Source organism: Ahaetulla prasina, chromosome 9 (genome assembly GCF_028640845.1).
Source record: "Ahaetulla prasina isolate Xishuangbanna chromosome 9, ASM2864084v1, whole genome shotgun sequence".
NCBI classification, from domain to species: Eukaryota; Metazoa; Chordata; class Lepidosauria; order Squamata; family Colubridae; genus Ahaetulla; species Ahaetulla prasina.
In genome coordinates this window covers 1,933,143-1,960,788 of record NC_080547.1, presented here as the reverse complement: position 1 = coordinate 1,960,788, position 27,646 = coordinate 1,933,143, and the positions used below count along the sequence as shown (strand labels likewise).

General features: G+C 46.6%; 1 protein-coding gene across 2 annotated transcripts in view; it reads right to left on the bottom strand.

Annotated features, from left to right (window-relative positions):
• Positions 1-27,646, bottom strand: part of KCNIP3 (potassium voltage-gated channel interacting protein 3) — a 77,958-nt gene that overhangs the window by 27,221 nt on the left and 23,091 nt on the right. Inside the window, exon 1 of one of the 2 annotated variants that reach the window (XM_058194852.1) lies at positions 7,439-7,686. The exons of the other annotated variant lie outside the window; for it this stretch is intronic. Within the exon in view, the coding sequence (XP_058050835.1) occupies positions 7,439-7,541 (103 nt within the window). The 5' untranslated portion in view covers positions 7,542-7,686. Of the gene's footprint in view, positions 1-7,438; positions 7,687-27,646 lie in introns of those variants that run through there. 2 annotated transcript variants of the gene reach the window in all.

Here is a 27,646-nt window from a genome sequence, read left to right as displayed (position 1 = left end):
GCACATGCATGAGCGCCAGAACTGAGCTCATGTGCCCACCAATACAGCTCCGCGTGCCACCTGTGGTATGCGTGCCATAGGTTTGCCATCACGGCCCTATACCAATTCTGGACAAATGGCTGCCCAATGTCTTCTTAGAACCTGCCAGCTCCCACAACTTCTAGAGGCAAGCCATTCCATTAATTAATTGTTCTCGCTGACAGGAAATGCTTCCTTAGTTCTAGGCAGGATCTCTCTTTAAAGAGCTTCTGTTACTTCTTGTCCAGTCCTGAGGGCCTTTGGAGAATAGGTTGAACAGAACCGCAGTTCGGCAGTTCAAATCCCTAGTATAGGTCTCCTGGGTGAGCAGTAGGTTTGACTAGATCAGGGGTCTCCAACCTTGGCAACTTTAAGATTTGTGGACTTCAACTCCCAGAGTTCCTCAGCCAGCTTTGCTAGCTGAGGGACTCTGGGAGTTGAAGTCCACAAGTCTTAACGGGACCAAGGTTGGAGACCCCTGGACTAGATGACCTCCAAGGTCCCTTCCAACTCTGTTACTCTTACCTGAATAGAATGAGCTGGAAGGGACCTTGGAGTCTTCCAGTCCATCCCCCTGCTCATGCAGGAGAACCTGAGCCATTTCAGATGACCCTCTCTTCTCTTCCAAATATTGGGAAGTGGCTATCATGTCACCCCTGACATGTCCTTCTTGTTAGACCAGACTACTGCTGTTGAGACAGGTGCTACCTATTCTAGATCTGTGCAGTTGGTTTTCCTCGCCTATGTGTAAAACCTTACTTTTCTCACCCACCGAACTGCATCATCTTGTTAGATGGGCCCTGTGTTGAACTCTGTCAAGATCCTTCTGGATCCTGAGGCTATCTTCTGGAGTCTTGGCTATTCCTGCCAGCTTGGTGTCGTCTGCAAATTTGATGGGTTCCCCTTCTATCCTTCATCTAGATCAGGGGTCTCCAACCTTGTCAACTTTAAGACTTGTGGACTTCAACTCTCAGAATTCCTCAGCCAGCAAAGCTTGGGAATTCTGGGAGTTGAAGTCCACAAGTCTTAAAGTTGACAAAGTTGGAGACCCCTGATCTAGATCATTGATGAAGAATACTGGATCTAAAAGGGAACCTTGGGCTACCCCCATGCTCCCCTCCATGTAGAGGTAGTTCCGTTGAGGACATGTTGAGTGTGGTTGGTCAGCCAATTGCAAATCCATCTGGTGGTGATGCTGTCTATCCCACATTTTTCTATCTTAGCATGTAGTGGGTTTGTCACTAGTGTGTCCAGAAAACAATCAAAATAAAACAATAGCAAACAGAAAGAGTACAGAGAAGAGAAATAACGATGATTAGGGGAGGCTAAAACATTGAAAGAATGGTTGCTGGAATTGGGTATGTCTAGTTTAATGAAACGAAGGACTAGGGGAGACATGATAGCAGTGTTCCATTATCTCAGGGGCTGCCCCAAAGAAGAGGGAGTCAAGCTACTCTCCAAAGCACCTGAGGGTAGGACAAGAAGCAATGGGTGGAAACTGATCAAGGAGAGAAGCAACTTAGAACTAAGGAGAAATTTCTTGACAGTGAGAACAATTAATCAGTGGAACAACTTGCCTCCAGAAGTTGTGATTGCTCTAACACTGGAAGTTTTTAAGAAGAGATTGGACAATGATTTGTCCCAAATAGTTTAGGGTTTCCTGCTTGAGTAGGGGGTTGGACTAGAAGACCTCCAAGGTCCCTGTTAGTCTATTCTAAAGAGAATAGGATAATACATACATACATACATAGAATAGAATAGAATAGAATAGAATAGAATAGAATAGAATAGAATAGAAGAATAGAATAGAATAGAATTTTTTATTGGCCAAGTGTGATTGGACACACATGGAATTTGTCTTGGTGCATAGGCTCTCAGTGTACGTAAAAGAAAAGATACGTTCATCAAGGTACAACATTTACAACACAATTGATGGTCAATATATCAATATAAATCATAAGGATTACCAGCAACAAAGTTACAGTCATACAGTCATAAGTGGAAAGAGATGGGTGATGGGAACTATGAGAAGATTAATAGTAGTGCAGATTTAGTAAATAGTTTGACATTGTTGAGGGAATTATTTGTTTAGCAGAGTGATGGCCTTCAGGGAAAAACTGTTCTTGTGTCTAGTTGTTCTGGTGTGCAGTGCTCTATAGCGTCGTTTTGAGGGTAAGAATTGAAACATACATACATACATACATACATGTATCCCCTTTCTTCCTATCCCAGCTGGATAGGACTTCTAATGAATGGAGAACTGTATGTAATGTTTTCTTCTTCTAATGAAGATTTCATTTGAATATCTCTGCTTTCTTCACTAACTTTATTTTTAAACAAAAACACAAAATAAAATCATGATTCTATCCATGTTTGTTATCCCTTTACCGGCAATAAGGGTACCGTATGTTGCTCAGGATTGCTCCTATAAATTCGGCATAGGCTTCCTCTGTCTAAGGAGCTAAATCTTACATGGAACTTGGATAAGGGTTATCAATGCAAAGAAGCCAAAAAGCATTGATCCTTTTGCATTGTATCTACAGCAGCTCTCCAGATTCCTTGGGCTGTAACTTCAATTATCCTATTGACCAGGCCTGAGCATATAAGTCCAAGATATCCGCACACACATGTTTGAAGAAAGAGAACTCAAAACATGTAAGCGAGGCGCTTGGATTTAGCTCACCCTTGGATCTACTTCTGTGAATATTCTTTATTTTTTCATGTTAGCAACACGAAAGAAGCAGAAACGTATTTTTCATCCCCTTTTCTCCATATAAATACATGGGTCACAGAGAGAGAGGGGGGAGGGAGAGGGAGAGAGAGAGAGAGAAAGAGAGAGAGAGAGAGAAAGAGAGAGAGAGTTAAATGCATCAAATGATGGATTGGAAGGCAGCACTAAAATCACCTTTCAACCATTTGCAATGTGCAGGAAAACCAATTAAACTTTCCTTGGCAGGTGGTTCTCCGCAAATGCATTTGCAGAAGCAGAATTACAGAATTACAGGGTTGTTCTGTAATTCTACACCTTTCCATTAAAAGAAATGAAATGGTCCTAACAATAGCAGAGGGGGAAAAAAATCTGGAAACTAAGGATATAATTACAGAATTACAGTGTAACAGAGTTGGAAGGGACCTAAAAGACATCTTCTAGTCCAATCCCTTGCTCAAACAGGCCTTAATCATTCCAGACAAGTGCTTGTCCAGTGTCTGCTTAAAAACCTCTAGTGATGGCGCACCCACAACTTCTGGTGGCAAGCTGTTCCACTGGTTAATTGTTCTCACTGACAGGAAGTTTATCCTTAGTTCTAGGTTGCTTCTCTCCTTGATTAGTTTCCACCTGTTGCTTCTTGTCCTGCCCTCAGGTGCTTTGGAGAATAGGTTGATCTCCCTCTTCTTTGTGGCAGCCCCTGAGATATTGGAAGACTGCTATGATGTCTCCCCTAGTCCTTCGTTTCATCAGACTGCCAAGATCACGTCTTCAACCAACTGCAACATGCAGGGAAACCAATAAAATGATCCTTGGCAGGTAGTTCTCCACAAACACATTTGCAGGAGTCCTTTCTGTATTCGTCTTTCACCAGAATTCTGCCTTGAATCTCTTTTCTTTCATAAATCCCCCAACTCTGATCAATTGCCCCCTATCGAAGCAACTGCCATCCATTTGAGGAGATCCTGAATTTGGAAAAGCAGGGAGGGATCCTATATTTGTCCTGGTTTGGGGTGGTCAAGAAAACAAGAGCTTTTCGGACAGGTAGCCCTTCCCACTTTCAATAGGCAATGTTTTCCTCTTTATTTTTGCAGGAGCTGAGAGGCTGCGCATTCTCCTGCATTTGATTTCACAATCTGCACACTTTGCCAAGTTCCGCAAGTTTTTTTTTTAACCTGTGACGTCATGGTTTGGCAGATAAACAATTAAAATTCTGGAGCTTCACAATTATGTTCAGATTAAGGGATGCCCTGCAGGGAATGGAACTGGAGGTACTTAAAAGCTGAAAACAATCAATATTGAGGTGGTCTGAAGTAGTTTCAAAGAAGGATTGATACCAGCCCCATGTCTCCAATAACCTTGTTTGCAACTCTGCTCAATCAAGTCAGCAAATTCTTTCTGGCTCTTTTTTATTTTATTTTTTAACGTCAAATCATTTGGGATTGCAACATAATCTAGAATGGGAAAGCTATTTTCAAACCACTTCTGATTTACTCTAAAGCCACGGCCCTTTTCGGTCACCAAAGTTCCTAAAACTTTTAAGAAAAGGGTAAAGTATTTTATTTAGTTCCTGCTCACCTCCATTTGCCTTTCAGCATCCTGTGTCATTTTTTATTTCTTTATTTGAGGTTTTTTTGGGGGGGCAGGGGATGTGGTGAGGATATTTTAAAATTAAAACTTTAACCTTAGATTGGCTACTGTTGACCTCCCCCCATTCCTAAGAGGTCATGAACGCTAAGGGGCGTTCATAAGTCCACCTGTGTGCCTACTATCCCTGTCCTAATGTTCCTTTTAGTTGTATTTATGTATTCAATTCATGCTTATACTTATATATTTTATCTAATACATACCTGACAAATAGATAAATGATAGATAGATAGATAGATAGATAGATAGATAGATAGATAGATAGATAGATAGATAGATAGATAGATGATAGATAGATAGATAGATAGATAGATAGATAGATAGATAGATAGATAGATAGATAGAAGATAGAGGTAGAGATAGATAGAAAGATAGATAGATAGATAGATAGATATAGATAGATAGATAGATAGAAAGATAGAAAGATAGATATGAGAGAGAGAGAGAGAGATATGAGATAGATAGATAGATAGATAGATAGATAGATAGATAGATAGATAGATAGATAGATAGATAGATAGATAGATAGATAGATAGGAGAGAGACAGAGAGAGATATGAGATAGGTAGATAGATAGATAGATAGATAGATAGATAGATAGATAGATAGATAGATAGATAGATAGATAGATAGATAGATAGAGTGGACAATTTTCCATCCAGGAATCATATCAAAGATTGTGTATTGCCTGTACAAATTTCACAACTCTCCATTTCATCTGACTATTTTCATACAAGATCAGAGTAACAACAATATCTTAAATGGGAAACTGGCAGCTGAGAAATAAGAAAACAGTTTTAAGTGTCGCCTTTTCTAAAAAAAAAAAATGCTCCTGAATCTCACGAGGGCCTCCTAAGCATTCCTGGAAAACGACAAAGGTGGCAAATGGACTTTCCTGACAAGAAGTAGCCAAGAAGATGGCAACCTCTTGAAGTATGGTTGCCAAGAAGCAATAGATGGGAGCTAATCGAGGATAGAACCTAGAACTAAGGAGGGATTTCATGTCAATGAAAACAATGACCCGTGGAATGGTCCATCACCAGAGGGTTTTAACAACTATTTGTCCACAATGGTAAAGGATCTCCTGCTTGAGCAAGGAGATCTAATCAAGGAGAGAAGCAACCTGGAACTAAGGAGAAATTTCCTGAGAGTGAGAACAATTAATCAGTGGAACAACTTGCCTCCAGAAGTTGTAAATGCTCCAACACTGGAAATTTTAAAGAAAATGTTGGCTAGCCATTTGTCTAAAATGGTGCAGGGTTTCCTGCCTGGGCAGGGGGTTGGACTAGAAGACCTCCAAGGTCCCTTCCAATTCTGATATTATTATTACCTCCAAGTAGTGGTGAAATCCAAATATTTTTACTACCGGTTCTGTGGGCCTGGCTTGGTGGGTATGGTGTGGCTTGGTGGGCATGGCAGGGGAAGGATACTGCAAAATCCCCATTCCCACCCCGCTCCTGGGGGAGGATATTGCAAAATCCCCATTCCCACCCCACTCCTGTAGGAAGGATATTGCAAAATCCCCATTCCCACCCCACTCCTGGGGGAAGGATATTGCAAAATCCCCATTCCCACCCCACTCCTGGGGGAAGGATATTGCAAAATCCCCATTCCCACCCCACTCCTGGGGGAAGGATATTGCAAAATCCCCACTCGCACCCCACTCTGGGGCCAGCCAGAGGTGGTATTTGCCGGTTCTCTGAACTGCTCAAAATTTCCGCTACCGGTTCTCCAGAACCTGTCAGAACCTGCTGGATTTCACCCCTGCCTCCCAGGTCCCTTCTGACTCTGCTATTCTATCAAAACAACATCCCAAGAGGCAACGGGAGTCTTCACATTTAAATTGGGTAGAAGATTAACAAATATTTTGGGAATGAAGGAAGGAGGCAGGGAACAACTGCCCCAATTTGGCCTTCGGAGAAATGGTCCTAAAATATTTGTACTGCAAAAACCCAGGTGACCATTAGATGGCAGCAAAGAGTTGGGGGGGGGGTTTGCTGCCACCTAGGAGTGACCCAAGTTTTTACAGCCCATTTGTGGCAGCCCGAGCGCATTCGGTTCATATCCTCTTTCGTGGAGCTCTTGAGCCGATTTCAACCATGGGTTCCCTTCCCAGCCACCCAGGGCCCCGCCTGCTTGTCTTCACCCGAGTTGTCTGGGCTTTAGGGCCCATCTGGAGAAGGTGGCAGTGGTGGTCACCACGGGGGGCCAAATGACCCTTTAGCTGAGGGGAAAGATTGGAGAAGAACGTGGGGGGTGTGCCACGCTGAGCTCCCGGAGGAAAGATGAGATAGGGGTTTATAATGAAGGAAATAATCCATCAATCAATCAACGATTGGGCAACAGGGTCTAAGATGTGGGTGCTCCTACACTGGAGGTTTTTGGGGTTCCAAGGAAGAGTTCTATGCAAAGCACAAAGCTTGGTGCCAGACTCAGCCGGAGGTTTGCAACTGTTTATCTCGGGCAACCGGAGAAGACTATAAAATCTCAGCTTTCGGAAGACGACTCCAGAGAGGAGACGAGAGGCAGCAGCGGTCAATGGAAGGAGAGGCCAGGCGACTCTTCGCTGCCAGTTTGGGCAGAGGAAGTCAGTCCCGAAAGGAAAATCAGGATGGTGGCATTTAAAGAACTGAAGACTTGCATTCACCAGCAGGGAATCAACCAAGTTTGGAAAGAGAGACAGAGAGACAGAAAGGGGGGGGAGAGAAAGAGGGGAGAGAGAGAAGTGGTGAAAGAAAGAAGAAGGAAGGAAGGAAGGAAGGAAGGAAGGAAGGAAGGAAGGAAGGAAGGAAGGAAGGAGGGAGGGAGAAAGAAAAAGAAAGAAAAAGAAAAAGAAAGAAAAAAAGAAAAAAAGAAAAAAAGAAAGAAAGAAAGAAGGAAGGAAGGAAGGAAGGAAGATGGGAGGGAGGGAGGGATGAAGGGAGGGAGGAAGGGAGGGAGGAAGGAAGGAAGGAAGGAAGGAGAGGGGGAGAGAGAGGAAGAGAGAGAGAGGCTGGAGAAAGAAAGAAGGGAGGGAGGAAGGAAACAGGACACTCAAAGAGGCGCCCAGGCCCATTCCCACGTTACCTTCCATGGACATGGGTTCCAGGATGCCGAACTGTTTGAGGACCGCGATGAAGAGGATAATGACCACCGCCACGGCGCAGAGCTCCATGCCCTGGATGGCCATGGCCAGCCGGTCTCCTGCGATGGGCGCAGGGCAGTTCTGGGGGCATGCGAGTCGCGCCCCTTTGCGGGGCCAGCCCGGCTCCCCTGGGAAGGCGAGGGCCCGGGTGCCAAGGAGGGCGCTCCGTTGCCAGCCGCCGACTGCCCGGCCCCTGCCGGCTCACATCTTCCCCTCCGGCTGCCCTTGGAAAGGCTCCCTTCCCCTCCCCTCCCCTCCCCTCCCCTTCAGCTTTGCCCCCGGGGCCGCCGCGGGCCAGGAGTGGGCAGAGGCGAGGAGGAGAGGCGGCGGGGGCGGGCGGGGGACGGAGGGTCCGCTCCTTCTGGGCTCATGAAGGACGAAAGGCGAGGCTGGAGCCGGCCGGCAAACTTTCAAAACTTGGCCGGAGAAAGTTCTCCCGGCATGAAAACGAGCCCAAGGAGACCCCGCTGGCGGAGGGACTCCGGCTTCTTCCCAGGCGATGCCATGGCTCCCCGAGGTCCAGCCAGAAGCCTCCGCCGCCGCCTGCCTGCCTGCCTGCCTGGTCCGGCGCAGGAGGTCACCCCGAGATCCTCCGAAGCACCCCGGACGCCCTGCAATGCACCGCCGATGCCGGAGTCCGGTCGCCTGATGGCTGCTTGCATCCCGGCTGGCTGCAATGCCATTGGTTGCAAGGGCGGCTATAAAACACCAGCCCCCACCCAGAGTAGAGAGGAGGAGGAGGAGGGGGAGAGTGGGGAGGAGGAGGAGGAGGAGGCGGCGGCGGCGGCGGCTGGGAGTTTCTCCTCTGTGTCCTGGCAGAGCCATCCGGGATGCAGGAGACCAGGGTCGCCATGGTGACGATGCTGTGGTCCAGGCTCTCCCCCCACGGAGAGCAAGCATCAAGTCCAGCTGATGTCAAAGCGGGCGTGGAAGAGCAGAGCAGAGGTGACACGCTCAAACTTTGTGGGAGGTGGGGGAGGGGAAATCAAGATGGTTAAAGTCACCAGGTCATTGTTCGGCTGCTTGTGGGTCGAGGGTCCCACCGCCCTTTCTCTTCAAAGGTCGCATTTCAACACCAAACGTCTTTGTTTTCCTTTCTTTTCTTTTTTTCAATTGTGAAAAGCCAGCGGGCTCCTGAGCATGTGCAGAGTACTTCTTCTGAATGGACATGGTGCATCTCGGTTCCCAAAATTAAGAAGGGCTGAGCAGGGTGTGGGTTAGGGCAGGGGTCTCCAACCTAGGCAACTTTAAGCCAACTTCAGCTCCCAGAATTCCCCAGCCAGCTTTGAATTCTGGGAGTTGAAGTCCACCATTCTGGGAATTCTGGGAGCTGGAGGCTGAAACGTATTTAAAAAACGGTTGTAGGAATTGGGCATGTCCAGTCTAATGAAAAGAAGGACACGGGGAGACAGGATAGATGTTTTCCAATATTTCAGGGGTTGCCCCAAAGAAGAAGGAGTCAAGCTCTTCTCCAAAGCACCTGAAGGCAAAACAATGGATGGAAACTAATCAAGGAGAGAAGCAACCTGGAATAGAGGAGAAATTGCCTAACATTTAGGACAGTTAATCAGTGGAACAGCTTGCCACCAGAAGTTACGGGTGCTCCATCATTGAAGGCTTTCAAGAAGAGATTGGACGACCATTTGTCTGAAGTGTTATAGGATCTCTTGCTAGAGCAAGATGGGGCTGGACTAGAAGACCTCCATGGTCCCTTGCGTTATTCTGTTTCCCCCCCCCCACTTTGCAATGACAGATTTTCCCCATCTCTTTCTTTCCACGCCTTTTATCGCTCTTCTCCCTCCTGCTTCCCTCCAGGGGTTCCGAGACTTCCGCTCCCATCATTGGCATCCGAAGGACCACCTGGGCGTCTTTGAAAAACTCAGCCGCTTTGGATTGTGAGCTGCATGGCCCCAGCCGGTGTTTTCAAACCGCAGCGTGTAACCCGAGGTATAAAAGCAAAAAATAATATTAATAATGGTGATGATGATGATGAACAATTGCACCTCCCTGTCATTTTTGCAGATGGATCGCTACAATTTAAGGATTTTGCCTTGATCAGGAAGTGGTTTTCAAAAACTCCATCACTCCTCTCAGAGAGCAAGGAGAATGTTGCTTCGTGTCCTGCGGTTTAACGCGTTTTATGCCCCTTATCTATTTCTATGATGCAGTGGGTTTTTTAATTATTCATTTTAAGTGCTGAATGACCGAGAGAGAAGCTTGTTCTTCAACCTCACCAAAAAAAAAAAAAGGACAGGACAAATCACACATGAGCTGACATAAAACCGATTCGTTTAAAGAGGGGCATAAACCATTTCCTTCCAAGAAAGGAGAAACCCTGCCTTCATAGAAAATCAAGTAGCAGGCAGTTCTACTGGATATCCATGCAGGAAACAAAAAGTTTCAACAAGAACAAAACAACAGCTTGCCTTCAGAAATTGTGGGAGCTTCATCACTGGAAGCTTTCAAGAAGAGACTGTCAGGAATGGTGTGAGGTCTCCTGCCGTTGTGACCCAGGCCCAAGTAGGTAGTAGGAAACTCAGTCCGCGAACAAACTTTACTCAAACAACTGAGAATTACTTCGTTCCCAGCGTCGTTCAATTCAAATTAAAACAAATTCCTCCCAACACAAATTCCTCAGTCCTATCGCAAGCCTTAGGCAAACTGCCAAAGGCCTTTCTTGACAAACGTTCAGAAGTCACAAAAATAAATGCAAGACATAGACGAAGCAGAAGACGAAGCAGAAGATGCAGCTACAACGTTGTTTTCCGGCAAAGCCCAAATGCCATTGCTGGTCTGTTTTAAGCCTTATGGGAGGGGCCAATCATCTCTTGGCTTTACTCCTGAGTCGTCCTCTTTGCTTGAGCTGCTCTTGCCTTCTGGCAGCTCTTCTCATGCATGCAATAGGAACAGGCTCCTCCCGTTCCTCTGCCTCATCACTATCAGTCTCCGGAGGCTCTGGAGTCCGCACCTCAGCCACATCACTCTCCAACTCCGTTGCCAGCTCCGCAGGCTGCTGGCGGACCACAACACCTGCTTGGGAAGGGGATTGGACTAGATGCCTTCCAAGGTCCCTTCCAACTCTGTTAATCTATCCATCCAACGTGTACAAGTGTATAGAGGCCAATCAGTGAAAAGCACGTGAGATGCCTGCAAAAACCAACTTTGGTCTAGTGGAGAAAGCATCAGATTAGAAATTGGCAGCGTGTGAGTTCTAGTTCCAGGCATGACAACTGGCTAGGTGGCCTTGATCCAATCACCAAGAGAATCTGAGTTCTAGTCCCGCCTGAGGCACCAAAGCCTGCTGGGTGGACTTCGGGATGATGAGTTCTAGTCCTACCTTAAGCCTGAAAGCCGGCTGGGTGACTTTGAGCCAGTCGTTCTCTCTCGGCCCAAGACCTGTTAGCCCTTCCAGGTAGTCTAGACAACAAGCACAACTATAGGGACTAATTTTGCCCGTATCGTAAGGTGACATTAAAAAGAATATTGCAAGTTTGAAAAGTATTTCTCCTTTCTTCTCCTTTTAACTTCTGAAAAACCTTTGGGTACCTTCTAAAATGCTTCCCACGCCCTCCCTCCTTCAGATATACCTTTTGCATCAGGTATTGTCTACTGCAGGGGTCTCCAACCTTGGCAACTTTAAGACTTGCGGACTTCAACTCCCAGAGTTCCTCAGCCAGCAAAGCTTTGCTGGCTGAGGAACTCTGGGAGTTGAAGTCCGCAAGTCTTAAAGTTGCCAAGGCTGGAGACCCCGGGTCTATTGTCCATTGTCCAGGTTGTTGCTCTTCCTCCTGTCCCGGGTGTGTGTGTGTGTGTGTTCCATGATCCCCTTTTGATCATGTGATCAAAATTCAGATGTGATTTACATCAGATGTTTGACAACTGACTCACATTTATGACGGTTCGTATTTATGACGGTTGCAGTGTCCCGGGGCCACGTGATCCCCTTTTCCGACCTTCTGACAAGCAAAGTCAACATGGAAAGGCAGATCCACTCAACAACCGTGCTACTAATTGAACAACGGCGTGATTCACTCAATGACGGTGGCAAGAAATGTCGTAAAACGTGGCAAAGTTCATGAGTGTCTCGCTTGGCCATCAGACATCTTGGGCCCAACGGTGCTCGTGAGTTGAGAACTTCCTGTAATTCAATACAGTCTATAATTCATTTGAGAATCCTTGCTTCCTTTTGTAATCTCTGCCCAGGCCACCCCTTCAGCTGAGAAACTTACTCGCTGCTCCCTGTTCACTTCCTCCTAGTTTAGGAGTCAGCAACCTGCAGCTCTGGAGCCGCATGTGGCTCTTTCACCCCTCTGCTGCGGCTCCCTGTCACTTAAAATATGCGCCACAATCGCCAATGTGTGACACCCGCCAGCATGCAATTTATTGAGCTTTTCAACCTCTGGTAGGCCAACCATGGATAAATCCAAGAAAAGAAAAGTTTCAGAAGAAAACAGAAAGTTTAATTCAACTAATTGAACATTGTATTGCCTGTTTTATTTTTGCCTGTACACCGCCCTGAGTCCTTAGGGAGAAGGGCGGTATAAAAATCAAAATAATAAATAAATAAATAAATAAATAAATAAAACTACCTAGGCTAGTTTTGTGGCCGCTCAAGAAATAGTCAGGCACGGGAAGGGTTTTTGTGGCTCCCGGTGTTTTCTTTTCTGTGGGAAACGGGTCCCAATGAGTGTTTAAGTGTTTGCAGACCCCTGTCCTAGTTCTTCTCCTTCATTTGGGAAAGGAGTGGGAGGGGGGTTGGCAGGGAAAAGTGGGGTGATGGTGGTGGGGGACGACTTTCCTGCCTCAACATTCCTGTGCAAAGAAGCCATTGATCCCTGTTTCTCTCCGTGTAAAATATTAAAGAGGTTTAAAGGGATTAAAAGCTCCAAGATTGCCTTCCTTCCATCCCGGGTGCATTAGCAAAGACGGTTTAATGGATGCCATCGGACAATCTGGTGTTTCTTCGGCTGTTTTGCTGGCCTGCTTCACTAGACGCATCTCCCCAAAGGTTTTGCTTGGGCCAGTATCCAAAACAAAGGCTTCTGCCTTGGTGGTAATCAAGATCCCTTAGAAAGAGAAGAAGGAACGGAGGGTTGGGTGACCCAAGAAAGGCCTTCATTGGAGGTGGGCGAAGAGAACGAAGCTGTGTCTTTGCTCCAAAACCTAAGCTACGGTTGCAAGTCTACCAGGATTCCCTTGGGCGAACTCAGAGGTCGGCAACCTTAAACGCTCAAAAGAGCCACTAAGGCCCTAACCGGAAGCCCCGTTCAATTCTAGAGGCAACCAGAAGTCCGGTTCCCCCCAGCATAGTGTCTCCTCCTAGCCCAGTGTCCTTTTTCCTCTACCTATCCTAACTGAAAGCTCTATCGATTGTGGAGCTGACTGGCGACAGGGAGCCGCAGCAGAGGTACGAAAGAGCCACATGCGGCTCCAGAGCCGCAGGTTGCTGACTCCTGGGCTAACTAGTCAAAGAAGGTCCTACAACAGGATCTGAAAATGCTTTCAAGTCCACTCCCTTTTGCAGCTTCCACCAAGCTCCATCTAAACCCTGTCATCTTAATTCCATCCCATCATTCAGTACTTTTAATCTTCCTCAACGCTGGAAGAATTTGAAATTCTTCCAGCGTTGAAGACTTCCGGCATTGAAGAATTTGAAGACTTGAAATCCTGGGTTTAGAAAATTTAGAACTACACCGCCTTCGATATGATCTGAGTTTAACTCATAGAATCATCTATTACAATGTCCTTCCTGTCAAAGACTACTTCAGCTTCAATTGTAACAATACAGGAGCACACAACAGATTTAAGCTTAATGTTAACTGCTCCAATCTTGATTGCAGAAAATATGGCTTCAGTAACAGAGTTGTTAATGCCTGGAATGCACTACCTGACTCTGTGGTCTCTTCCCAAAATCCCCAAAGCTTCAACCAAAAACTTTCTACTATTGACCTCACCCCATTCCTAAGAGGTCTGTAAGGGGCGTGCATAAGAGCACAAGCGTGCCTTCCATTCCTGTCCTATTGTTTCCTTTCGTTATATCCAATTAGTATAGTTATTACATACTCATACTTATATATATGCTTGTATATTGTATAGTTATTTCATGCTTATGCTTATATATGCTGTGTGACAAAATAAATAAAATAAAAATAAATAAATAGAATTTCAGATATCTTATCCACCCCCAGGCTACTTATTCAAACTCTTTCCACCCTACAACAGATTCCATGTTAGAAGCCATCAATGGTCAGTTTGGTTTAGTGGTGAAGGCACCTGGGCTAGAAAGCGGGAGACGGCGAGTTCTAGTTCTGTCTTAGGAATGAAAGCCTTTGGGCCAATTAGCAGGAGACGGTGAGTTCTAGTCCCCCCAAAGTTGACTGGGTGACTTCGCCCCATTCCCTCTCAGCTCAATTCACCTCACAGGCCTGTTTGTTGTCACCCCTCGTGTTTATCCTCCTGAGGAAGTAGCCCAGAGGTGCCCCATAAGTTAGATGGTGGAGTGGAGACTCAAACTGGAGTCTTACAGAAAGTAAAGAGATGGCCATGATACGGAGAGGGGACATCTGTTATCAAAACAAGAAGGAGGACATATCACGGCTTAAGCCTGAACACTGACAGAGGAATGTGAAAACATGTCTGGGGGACACCTCCCCAATTCATATGAGTATAAGAAGGGGATAAGGTAAACCATAACAAGACTTCCAAGATTCAGTTATGAGGGGTCCTGGGTGCTCTCTGAGTTTGGCTGTTTTCTTGCAGACGTTTCATGACCCAGCTAGGTAACTTCATCAGTGCTGGAAGGAAGTGGGGTTTGCAGGGAAGAGGTGGGGGAGGAAGGAGGAGAAGGATTGGGGAATCTTTGGTTGTTTTCTTGCAGACTTTTCATGACCCAACTATGTAATATCATCAGTGCTAAAAGAGTGGAGTTTGCAGAAAGGAGGAGGAGGAGGAGGAGGAGGAGGAGGAGGAGGAGGAACAACTGTGGGGTCCTTGGTGCTCTCTGAGCTTGGTGGTTTTCTTGCAGACGTTTCATGACCCAACTAGGTAACATCATCAGTGCTAATAAGGAGCAAACAGTACTTTCCTTTCCTTCCTCCTTCCCTTCCTCCGGAGTTGTTTCTCCTCCTCCTCTTCCCTACAAGGGCTGATGATGTTCTCTCCTTGGGTCATAAAACATCTGCAAGAAAACAAGCAATCTAAGGGAACACCAACGATGCCACAGATTGCCAAAGACATCAAAGTTTGATGATAAGGCCGACGGACTGGTTATTAAGAATTTTGTTTCGGACGAAGCTGAGAATGAATTAATTCTCAGCTGTTTTAATAAAATAAAACTGGATTGTGTTTAGTAATCACTACTAGGGCCTTGGTCACAACAAGAGGGCCATGAGATGGCTGCCTATGTTGCTGCGGAGAGAGAAAGTCTCCAAATTCTCCAAGCCATTTTATGGATAAGATGTGATGGGAAACACCCATAAATGACTTTATTGAAGTCATTAACCAGCCGAAGGAAACACCTCCAAAAACTCAGCCAGGTTGGAGAAGATCCCCCCTGTTGAATGTAGTGGGTCACCAAACCACGTGCCTTGAGGCCCAGAGCCCCAATGTAAGATTAACTAGTACAGCATTTGTTATTTGGTTTATCTTTATCAACTCAAAGAGATTTTTTAAATCTTTTTTTTTAGTGTTTTTAGTGTTTTTTTTTTAAATTTGCATTTATATCCCGCCCTTCTCCGAAGACTCAGGGCGGCTTACACTATGTGAAGCAATAGTCTTCATCCATTTGTATATTATTGTTGTGTCTTGTCCGATGTCACCTCAGCCGGGGTCTTCTTATCTGCTTCCGAACACGGAGGAATGTCCTAGTATGCCTCCCGGCCCCAGCCCTGGCTCCATGCCCAGACAGGCTGAAGAGGAGGAACTACCTCCAGCCCCCAGCTCTGGCTCCATGCCCAGGCAAACGGAGCAACTAGACCCCTCCCCCTCCTCCACAGCATGTGAGCCTGAGGGAGGTCAATTACCAACAGTTGCAGACTGGAGTGACCCCCGCGTCAGAAGACTTGATAGGCGGAGGCAACAGAAGGAAGGGAGGGGCAGGCCTGGATAAGTGCTGAGTCATGGAGCCACACCCCATGGCCTATATAAAGGATCTGCTTTCTGGCATTCTCTGAGTCAGGCAAAGTCTAAACATATCTTGCTGAAGTCACTTTCTGGTCTCCTGCCTGCCCTGAGGACTTTGCTAGGACTTTGGCAGAGCTGCAGAGGCACACCTGATTCGGATTTCCCTGACCCGGCCGTCAGCGGAGGAGTGAGACACGACAATTATATACAAAGTCAACTTTTTATTGCCCCCAACAATCTGGGCCCTCATTTTACCTACCTTATAAAGGATGGAAGGCTGAGTCACCCTTGGGCCTGGTGGGACTTGAACCTGCAGTAATTGCAAGCAGCTGTGTTAATAGCAGACTGTCTTAGCAGTCTTAGCCACCAGAGGCCCTGTGGTGTTTGCATCCACAGAGGTCTATAGATATATAGATAGATAGATATTTGTTTTCGTATGTTTTCACGGGTATAGGTATGTTGGTCTTGGCATTTTCGGGTCTTTTCCCATATAGGGTTGAGAGTATCTTGGCGACGTTTCGAAGAGGTCTCACTCATCATCTTCAGGCTGGTGTCTTGAAGCACGTGCTGCTGAAGACACCAGCCTGAAGATGATGAGTGAGACCTCGTCGAAACGTCGCCAAGATACTCTCAACCCTACATGGGAAAACACCCGAAATGAACTGGATATATTGCATCCCTCACCGTCCAAAGCCACAGAGGTAGCAATTATCTCAGAATGACAGCCACTCAATAAAACAGATCAACAGCAAAATTTAAAACAGCAAAGACACACACACAAGCAATCTAACAAGCCATCCGTGCATGGTGGCTAATGTGTGGCTCTTGGGTTTTTTAGGCGTGAATTGAGAGATCTGACAAACTGGCCATCAACAGACACATAGGCATAAAAAACGGCTACATGCTGTGCAAAAGAGACAATCAACAAGCCAAAGAGGAAAGGAAAAGACCAAAACAACCTCTCTATCAGCAATCAACATCCCGATGAGCAGAGATTAGCACCAAGACTGACATCAGTCCAACGATTGAGAAGTAAACAATACCACAATCGAGGAGCTGCCAAACAAGTTTAACAGTAAACCACACAACCCAAGGGCCTCTCTCACCATCTTTACAGGGGAAACCACTAGAAGAGGGGTCCCCAAACTTGGCAGCTTTAAGACTTGTGGACTTCAACTCCCAGAATTCTCCAGCCAGCAGAGAATTCTTGGGAGTTGAAGTCCACAAGTCTTAAAGCTGCCAAGTTTGGGGACCTCTGCACTAAAACATAAACTGAGACCAAAGCTCACTCCCTTACTACAGGTAGTGCTGATGCAAGAAAAACACCAAGATCAGGGAGCACCAAGGATCCCACAATCCATCCATCCATCTTCCTCCTATTCCTCCTCCTCCTCCTCCTCTCTGTAAAATCCCCTCCCTTCTACCACTGATGATGTTACCTAGTTTGGTAACGAAAGGTCTATGAGAAAACCACCAAGCTCAGAAAGTACCAAGGATCCCTCCATCCCTCCATCCATCCATCCATCCTCCTCCTCTTCCTCCTCCTCCTTCTCCTCCATGCAAAATCCCTTTCCTTCTAGCACTGATGATGTTACCTAGTTTGTTAACGAAAGGTCTATGAGAAAACCACCAAGCTCAGAAAGTACCAAGGATCCCTCAGTCCATCCATCCATCCATCCATCCATCTATCCATCCATCCTCCTCCTCTTCCTCCTCCTCCTTCTCCTCCTCCATGCAAAATCCCCTCCCTTCTAGCACAGATGACGTTACCTAGTTTGTTAATGAAATTTCTGCAAGAAGCCCACCAGGTTCAGAGACCACCAAGGTTCTCCTGAGTTGCTCATCAAGGTTGCTGCTGCGGTGGAATTCCAGTATCATTCATTTTAGACAAGGGAAGCAGCTGCTCCAACTGATAAGGAAGCAAATAAACAGAAGCTGGGAAGTTATCCAGCACCATCGCACCTTAAGCAACCCAGCAATGCTGCCTCTTGATGATTTTGGGGAGGGGTCTGAACTTTACAAGATCCCCACAGAAGGTATGGCAAGTCAACATCCTAGCCTTTGCCCCCCTGAATGGTGCCTCGGACTTCTTTGCTCTGTTTTATCTTTTAAAAGGCCTGGCATTCTAGGTTTTTACTTCTTTGAAAAGATATATATATCCCTTCTTCAGGGTCGGGCGAAGAACCCCTTGTGAAGCATCTCCACAATACAGGTAGTCCTCGACTTACGACCACAATGGAGCCCAGTTTCCACTACTAAGCAAGACAGTAGTTAAGCTGCCCCATTTTACGACCTCACTTGGCACAATTGTTAAGTAAGTCACCGTGGGACACTGAGACCGTCATAAGTACGAGTCAAGTGCCAAGTGTCTGAACTTTGATCACGTGATCATGGGGATTGTACAATGGTTGTGTGTGAAAAACAGTCATAAGTCCATTTTTTCCAGCGCCATCATAAATGCACGCCACTTGCCAAGGATTTTGATCACTTGGTCATGGAGATGTTGCAATGGTCAAAATGGTCCTAAGTCTCTTTTTTCAACACCATTGTAACTTTGGTCATAAGTCGAACCATAAACAAATCGTTTTAAGTCGAGGACTTCTTGTAGTTTTATTGCTAGTCAACTGTTACAAGAAACCTGACCTTCGGACCTTCCGCCGTGAGCTCAAGACCTATTTATTCATCCATGCGGGACTGGCTTCGTGATTTTTAAATTTTATAATTTTATATTTTTAGAGAGTTTAATTTTAATAGGATATTGTTTTATATCTCAGCCCATATATAATAAGTTTCTTAATTGTTGTTTTAATTGTATATTGTTCTATTTTTATTATGGCTGTGAACCGCCCTGAGTCCTTCGGGAGAAGGGCGGTATAAAAATCTAATAAATAAATAAATAAATAAAATAAACTTGTCAGATTGACTGCTTTCGTCTGGCGGAGCTCCGGTTCTTGCCTGCAGCGCAATGATTCTAAACTCTTGCCCCTCTTGCCCCTCCCTCCAGCCTAGCTGTGGAGATTCCACACAAATAGTGGGAAGAAAGAGCGAAACTTTTCCAGCTGTGAGTCTTCTGCCCACTCCTACCTGAAAGAAAATCCAACCATCAGGGTGAAAGTTTGAAAAAAATCAAGTGCCTGGCACATTCCAGAAGCTAAACAATGCTACACCTTGAGGCAGAAAAATGAAATACTGTGTCATCGTTCTGCCAACGGCCAAGAAATACACGTAATTTGCAGCAGTCATAAATAATAGCAAACAGATACCTGAGAGTATAATAACTTCGGTTGCTCCAAAGGCAAATGTTTTCCATTGTTTTTTTTCCCCTCAATAATGCTGCGTTTGCAGTGAAAATGGAGTTGGAAATGGAATCCATTGGAGTTGGGGGGGAAGCGGTAAATTATATACGTAAATTTCATTCCTGGTCAGATTAACAGATTTGGAAGGGACCTTATAGGTCATCTAGTCCAACCCCCAGCCCAAGCAGGAGACCCTATGCCATTTCTGACAGATGGCAGCCCAGTCTCTTCTTGAAAGCTTCCAGTGATGAAGCTCCCACAACTTCCGAAGGCAACTTCTGTTCCATGGGTTGATTGTTCTCACTGTCAGAAAATGCCTTCTTATTTCCAGGTTGAATCTCTCCTTGATCAGTTTCCATCCATTATTCCTTGTCTGGCCTTCGGGTGCTTTGGAAAGTAGCTTGACCCCCTTCCTCCTCTCTGTGGCAACCCCTCAAATATTGGAAGACTGCTATCCTGTCTCCCCTGGTCCTTCTCTTCACCATCTTTTTAGGGTAGGGTAGGGTAGGGTAGGGTAGGGTAGGGTAGGGTAGAGTAGAGTAGAGTAGAGTAGAGTAGAGTAGAGTAGAGTAGAGTAGAGTAGAATAGAATAGAATAGAATAGAATAGAATAGAATAGAATAGAATAGAATAGAATAGAATAGAATAGAATAGAATAGAATAGAATAGAATAGTGGAATGAATAAAATAAAATAGAATAGAATAATGGATAGACTAGACTACACTAGAATAGAATAATGGAACGAATAGAATAGAATAGAATAGAATAGAATAGAATAGAATAGAATAGAATAGAATAGAATAGAATAGAATAGAATAGAACAGAATAGAACAGAATAACAGAGTTGGAAGGGACCTTGGAGGTCATCGACTCCAACCCCCAGCCCAAGCTGGATACCTTACACCATTTCTGACAGATGGCAGGAGTCTCTTCTTGAAAGCTTCCAGGGATGAATGAAGGTGTTTCCCACTCAAAGGAGTCAGAAGACCCAGGCTAGATTCCCCTGGCTACTATGCACCAAAGCCAAACTCTATTCATCGTGCAACCAAAATTCACATTTTTCTCTCCTGCCCCACGGTTCAGCCTTGGAACTACTTTTCTGGGGAACAAGAAGGACCCATCCCTCATCATGATAACAGCATGCAAATAGTCCTGGACTTGCACCCATTCCTGTAGTGATGGTTCAAAGTTACGACGGCACTGAACAGTGTGACTTATGGCCCTTTTTCACAGTTATGACCTTTGCAGCGTTCCTGCGGTCACCTGATTCAGGCGCTGGTCGGCTGGTTCATATTTATGACCGTTGCTGTGTCCCAAAGTAATGAAGGTCCCCTTTTTGCAACCTTCAAAGCTGACTTAACAAATGTCTCACTTAACAACAGAAATGCCGGGCTCAATTTTGGTCCTAAGTCGAGGACTACCTGTATTCCAGGAGGACAATCAAAACATCCTTATCTTTCATCTCGGCTCAGAGGCGTCCCTGCCAAATTTTCCTGCCCTTCAGAAGCAAATTGCTCAGAAAGGAAGACAGGAGTATAATTTACTGGCTACCATATGGGTCATTTAAAAAAATGGAGACAACTATTGGTACAGTCTGGATAATTAGCTGAATCTACTCCAAAAGCCATTCCTTCTGCCTTTCAACATGACTTGCCTTTCTCCTCTTCATTTTTCTCTCCTTCCTTTGGCAACCTTCTTCCTCCCTTTCTCTGGAGTCCTGCCTTCCCCTAAAACAAAACGGAGGAGGCCGAATCCCTCCGTGGTGTTTTGGAGCAGAGTCAGTGACCTGCGGCCTCCAGAGGGCAGGTAACACACCAAATGCCCACCAGAAAGTCCAGCTGCCTCTTGAGGGGGGGAAATAAGCACCTTTGGGATAGCCATGACCTGGTGTCAGGGTTCCAAGTAACCTACCTGTAGCCAGGGGTGAAATGCTACCGGTTCACACCGGTTTGGGCGAACCGGTAGTAAAAAAAAAAAGCTATCAGTTCGGGAGAACTTGTAGTTTAAAACAGCTACTGGTTCATCCAAACAGGTATTTCCAACAATCAGCTGTGCCGTGAGGTTTATATTCGCGAGAAAGCAGGAAATCCTACTTTCTAGAGCAGGGGTCTCCAACCTTGACAATTTTAAGACTTGTGGACTTCAACTCCCAGAATTCCTCAGCCAGCTTTGCTGGCTGAGGAACTCTGGGAGTTGAAGTCCACAAGTCTTAAAGTTGCCAAGGTTGGAGACCCCTGTTCTAGAGAATCTAAATCGCGTGGCACAGCTATTCCCCCCCTCGCTGTTCTGCTTACCTTGTCAAGCCTTCTTTTTCCACTGGCCTTTTTTTAAACAACTGCTTGTCAAATTTCTAGGTCCAGGCCCAGCCTAGAGGCTTCAACCTCAAGACAGAAACACCTAGGCTGGGAAATAAAATTTTTAAAAAAACAAAAACATCCTGGACCATTTCTGCATCTCTGCCAAAGAAATTAAACGGATATGTCAAGTCATCACTAGGCGCTCAACTGAAGGATATCTTTATTTGTACTTTGTACCCCAAGCTTGGCAGGTTATCAGCGCTATAATTCGGACCACTGTGGAGGATGAGGAGTTTAAGGTGGGAACAATGAAAGGCAAGAGGACAGCTGTGCCCGCTTGATCTACGTCACATACGTTTCCCCACCCCCTATAGAAATAAATGCATGTTGGCATGCAAGGATGCGAAGATGCACAGCCTGGAGATAAACCACAATAGTTTGCAGCTGTACCACAGGTATCTCTGGTTGGTCAAAAAAACAAAACAAAAATCAAAGCGGTAGCCACAGTCGTGGGAATATAACTGTAGGGGAAAAGATGGCAGAACTTGGAGGTGGAGTGAAAAGAGGGATCAGCCTAGAATCCATACATAGCCACAAGCAGACTAACTACCGTATTTTTCGGAGTGTAAGACGCACCTTTTTCCCCCCAAAAAAGAGGGTGAAAATCTGGGTGCGTCTTATCCTCCGAATATAGCCCTGCCCAGCTTCTCAAACGGAGGTTTCAGAGGCTGAAAAAAAAGCATCAGAAATGAAGCTTCAGAAAAGAAGCCCCCAAACAGAGCTTCAGAAAAAAAGCCTCCAAACAGAGCTTCAGAAAAGAAGCCCCCAAACAGAGCTTCAGAAAAAAAGCCTCCAAACAGAGCTTCAGAGGCTTTTTTCTGAAGCTGTTTCGGAGGCTTTCAGAGGAAGAAAAAAAAGCAAAAAAAAAAAAAAAAGCAAGGCACAGAGCTCACAACCAAGGAACCTGTTGCTAAAATTCACCTCTGGGAGCAGCTGATTGGAGGGTATTCCGGGAGGCCAATCCACCTGCCAATCAGCTTTTTTTCTTATTTTCCTCCCCAAAAACTAAGGTGCGTCTTATACTCCGAAAAATATGGCAAGTCCAACCTCCTGTTGTGTCTCGCCCGCTTTCACCGCAGCCGGGGCCTTCTTATCTGCTTCCGAACGCTGAGGAATGTCCTAGTATGCCTCCCGGCCCCAGCCCTGGCTCCATGCCCAGACAGGCTGAGGAGGAAGAAGTACCTCCAGCCCCCAGCTCTGGCTCCATGCCCAGACAGGCTGAGGAGGAAGAAGTACCTCCAGCCCCAGCTCTGGCTCCATGCCCAGACAGGCTGAGGAGGAAGAAGTACCTCCGGCCCCAGCCCTGGCTCCATGCCCAGACAGGCTGAGGAGGAAGAAGTACCTCCAGCCCCCAGCTCTGGCTCCATGCCCAGGCAAACGGAACAACTAGACCCCTCCCCCTCCTCCACAGCATGTGAGCCTGAGGGAGGTCAATTACCAACAGCTGCAGACTGGAGTGACCCTCGCTTCAGGAGAATTGATAGGCAGCAGCGACAGAAGGAAGGGAGGGGCAGGCCTGGATAAGTGCTGAGTCATGGAGCCACACCCCATGGCCTATATAAAGGACCTGCTTTCTGGCATTCTCTGAGTCAGGCAAAGTCTAAACATATCTTGCTGAAGTCACTTTCTGGTCTCCTGCCTGCCCTGAGGACTTCAACTCCCAGAATTCTGGGAGTTGAAGTCCTCAGGCTTAAAGTTGCCAAGGTTGGAGACCTGTTCTAGAGAATCTAAATCGCGTGGCACAGCTATTCCCCCCCTCGCTGTTCTGCTTACCTTGTCAAGCCTTCTTTTTCCACTGGCCTTTTTTTAAACAACTGCTTGTCAAATTTCTAGGTCCAGGCGCAGCCTAGAGGCGTCAACCTCAAGACAGAAACACCTAGGCTGGGAAATAAAATTTTAAAAACAAAACATCCTGGACCATTTCTGCATCTCTGCCAAAGAAATTAAACGGATATGTCAAGTCATCACTAGGCTCAACTGAAGGATATCTTTATTTGTACTTTGTACCCCAAGCTTGGCAGGTTATCAGCGCTATAATTCGGACCACTGTGGAGGATGAGGAGTTTAAGGTGGGAACAATGAAAGGCAAGAGGACAGCTGTGCCCGCTTGATCTACGTCACATACGTTTCCCCACCCCCTATAGAAATAAATGCATGTTGGCATGCAAGGATGCGAAGATGCACAGCCTGGAGATAAACCACAATAGTTTGCAGCTGTACCACAGGTATCTCTGGTTGGTCAAAAACAAAACATCCTGGACCATTTCTGCATCTCTGCCAAAGAAATTAAACGGATATGTCAAGTCATCACTAGGCTCAACTGAAGGATATCTTTATTTGTACTTTGTACCCCAAGCTTGGCAGGTTATCAGCGCTATAATTCGGACCACTGTGGAGGATGAGGAGTTTAAGGTGGGAACAATGAAAGGCAAGAGGACAGCTGTGCCCGCTTGATCTACGTCACATCGTTTCCCACCCCTATAGAAATAAATGCATGTTGGCATGCAAGGATGCTAAGTCTGAGAGCGGCAGTAAGATGCCCCAAGCACAGACAATGTGAGTACACGTAATCCTCGACTTACGACCGTTCATTTAAGAACTGTTCAAAATTACGACAGCACTGACAACAGTGACTTACCGCCAGTCCTCGTACTTACGACCATCATAGCACACACGCCCCCCCGCTCCAGTCACGTGATCAACATTCAGGTTCTTGCCAACCAGCTTGTATTTCTGGTCGATGGGGGAAGCTGCATTCTCATGATTCACTTAAGAGCGGCAGCGATCCGCTTAACGACGGTGACAGAAATAATGTAGAATTGAGCCTGGCTCGCTTCACATTCGCCTATGTTAGCCACAGAATATCCGGTCCAATTTCTGGTTGTAGCCATTTTTTTTAAAAAAAATTTCTCCTCCCTTATATCCGCGCTTACAAAGCGGTATTAAATCCAAAGAGCTTGAGAAGAATTACGCAGCCGCCAAAGGGTTAAAAGCGCCATTTCAGAGGTCGGCTTTGCTTTTAAGGCCGTTTGGGAGAAGCCGAGAGGCTGTTTCAGCCCAGGGTGGGGCGGGTGCCAGGGAAGTGGGCACATTCATGGAGGCTGGACCAGGCGTCGCCAGGAACAGCCTTTTGGCCGGCTGCGAGAAATTAACAGATGAAATAATTAATGGGCTTTGTAATCGTCCCGACTGCCCACCCACAGAGTTGGTGCCAGCGCAAAGCCTGAAAGGCTCTTTCTGCGGTCAGGGCTGGGAAGTCTCCTCGGTCAAAGCTCAGAGCTTCCTTTCCTGAAGAGGCAGCAGACGGGGGGGGGGGGGCTGGGGGCACAGCTACCACCTGCGCCAGTCTGGGGCAGGCCCTGATCTGCGCCTTGGCAGGGGGAGCATTTCTCAGCTACTTTAAAAGAGGGATGTTGGGTGGTTCTGTTTATACAGACGGGAGCCTTTTCTTCAGCAGCTCAAGGAGGTTCTTGTTCCTTCTCCTGTTCTTTTTTTTCCCTCTTTCCCCCAAAACAAACAACCCTGCGAGGTAGGCTGCGCTGAGAGAGAGTGGGACGGGCCCAAAGTCAGCTGGGGGAGGAGGACTTGAAGGTGGTCTCCCAGGCCTGGTCCAAAACCTTACCTGCCACCCAGCCCTCAGTGTTAACTCTGAACCAGATAGAGTTTGGAAGGGAGGGAGGGAGGGAGGAAGGAAGGAAGGAGGGAGGAAAAAGGATGGAAGGAAGGAAGGACTCCTGCCTTGGGCATCAGGTTGAGCTAGAAGCTCTCTGAGATCCCTTCCAGTGATGTGATTGGAAGGAAGGGAGGGAGGGAGGGAGGGAGGGAGGGAGGGAGGGAGGGAGGAAAGAAGGAAGGAAGGGAGGGAGGGAGGGAGGGAGGAAGGAAAGAGGGAGAAAGAAAGAAGGAAGGAAGGAAGGAAAGAAGGAAGGAAGGAAGGAAGGAAGGAAGGAAGGAAGGAAGGAAGGAAGGAAGAGAGGGAGAAGGAAGGAAGGAAGGAAGGAAGGAAGGAAGGAAAGAAGGAAAGAAGGAAAGAAGGAAAGAGGGAGAAAGAAAGAAAGAAGGAAGGAAGGAAGGAAGGAAGGAAGGAAGGAAGGAAGGAAGGGAAAGAAGGAAGGAAGGAAGAGAAAGAAAGGAAGAAAGAAAGAAAGAGAGAGAGAGAGAGAGAGAGAGAGGGAGGGAGGGAGGGAGGAAGAAAGAAAGAAAGAAAAAAGAAAAAGAAAGAAAGAAGGAAGGAAGGAAGGAAGGAAGGAAAGAAAGAAAGAAAGAAAGAAAGCCAGCTAGCTTCCCAAAGGATGCTCAGGAAAACACCCTCTCCTCCGCTGAGCCCAGAGCGATGCTGGCTGCCTCTTCCTGACCACATTTGCCAGCAAGGGGGCCTGTTTAAGCGACATGGGGGGGGGACCTTCCTTGCAGGACTCAAAGGGGAGTCAAGAGCCCAGCAGCACTGCAGACAGGTTGGTTAATGCAGCAAAGGCTTGTGGGAGGCGGGGAGGGGGGTGTCCGTAGGGCCAAAGTGGGGTGGGGAGGGGCTGGACACTATCAGAGGCAGAGGAAAGCTCAGCCTCAGCCGTGCAGGGAGGGAAGCTGAGCGGATGACGGGCTCGGACTATTAAAGTTTTGCCTTCTACACAATTAGAGCCATGAATTATTAAGAGCCCAGAAAGGAAAGAGGCTGTTTTTAATAAACTATGAGTAAGCAGGTATTATTCCACTGTGGTGCGGGAGAGCAATCGAAGGCGATCCATCACAGCCGTCACCGTCTCTCTGCACTTTAAGGGCTCTGAGTATTTCTCTGGGTTTAGGGTTGTGTCCCTGGGAAAAAGGCCAAGCGGTGGACTTAACACGGGCACTCAATAAACGAAAGGAAATAAACAGCACCGGCTAAATTGGGGTTCAGAACCAATGGGGAGGGGGCCAGCTTGGAGTCCGAAGGGGAAGAGGAGTCCGTTGGCATCTACACAAACACACACACACACACACACACACACACCCTGAGAAACAGAGCTGACCTGTGTCAGCCTCCCCCCACCCACCCCTGAACGTCCCACTCCCCAATTATTTGCAGACACCTAACATAAAATCCTCTTTCCCGTCTAACTGTAGCCGAAGGACAACTCTGTTAGCCCTGGTGGCCTTGGCAGAGGGCAGAGCTGGGTTCACAACAGCACACAATAAGCTTAAACCCGTTTAGTCCAAGATTGTTACTGAGTCTACGTGACAAGCTCTGTTCGGACAAAGAAGCAGTATGGTGGCTTAACATTTTTTTTTTAATTTACATTTATATCCCACCCTTCTCCGAAGACTCAGGGCGGCTTACAGTGTGTAAGGCAATAGTCTCATTCTATTTGTATATTTACAAAGTCAACTTATTGCCCCCCCAACAATCTGGGTCCTCATTTTACCTACCTTATAAAGGATGGAAGGCTGAGTCAACCTTGGACCTGGTGGGACTTGAACTTGCAGTAATTGCAGGCAGCTGTGTTTTAACATGGTGGCCCAAAGTCCACAAAGCTGGTTTAAGCCAGAGTTTTCTCAACCTCGGGGACTAGCCAATGTTTTGCTTGAAAACCTTCGAAGATTTCAGCAGGCAGGCTAAATACGGCCAGGAAATAATCTGGATTTAATCTCTTTGCTTCCACCCGTCCGTTATGATCATAAGCTCACAAACTACAGACACAAACAAACTGACAATATTTGTTTTCTGTAATTTGGGGGAAAAGCAAAAAAAAAAAGAAGAAGAAGAAGGATGAGGGGCGACATGACAGCAGTCTTCCAATATTTGAGAGGCTCCTACAAAGACAAAGGGGCCAAACTATTTTCCAAAGGACCGAAATGCAAGTCAGGAAGCAATGAATGGAAACTCACCAAGGAGAAAAACAACTGAGAATTAAGGAGAAAGGGATAGCTTGCTTCCAGAAGTTGTGTGTGCTTCATCACTGGAGGCTTTCAAAAACAGCCTGGACAACCATCTGTCTGAAATATAGGGTGTCCTGTTTGAGCGGGGGGGGGGGGGGCTGGACTAGAAGACCTCCAAGGTCCCTCCCAACTCTATTGTTCTACGTTCTATGAGTGTTGTGTCTTGCCCGCCCTCAGAGCAGCCGGGGCCTTCTTATCTGCTCCCGAACACGGAGGAATGTATGCCTCCTGGCCCCAGTCCTGGCTCCATGCCCAGACAAACTGCAGAAGAAGGAGCATCCCCCGGCCCCAGCCCTGACTCCATGCCCAGGCAAACGGAGCAGCTAGACCCCTCCCCCTCCTCCACAGCATGTGAGCCTGAGGAGGGTTTATTACCAACAGCTGATTGGAGTGACCCTCGCATCAGAAGACTGGATAGGCGGAGGCAACAGAAGGAAGGGAGGGGCAGGCCTTAATGAGT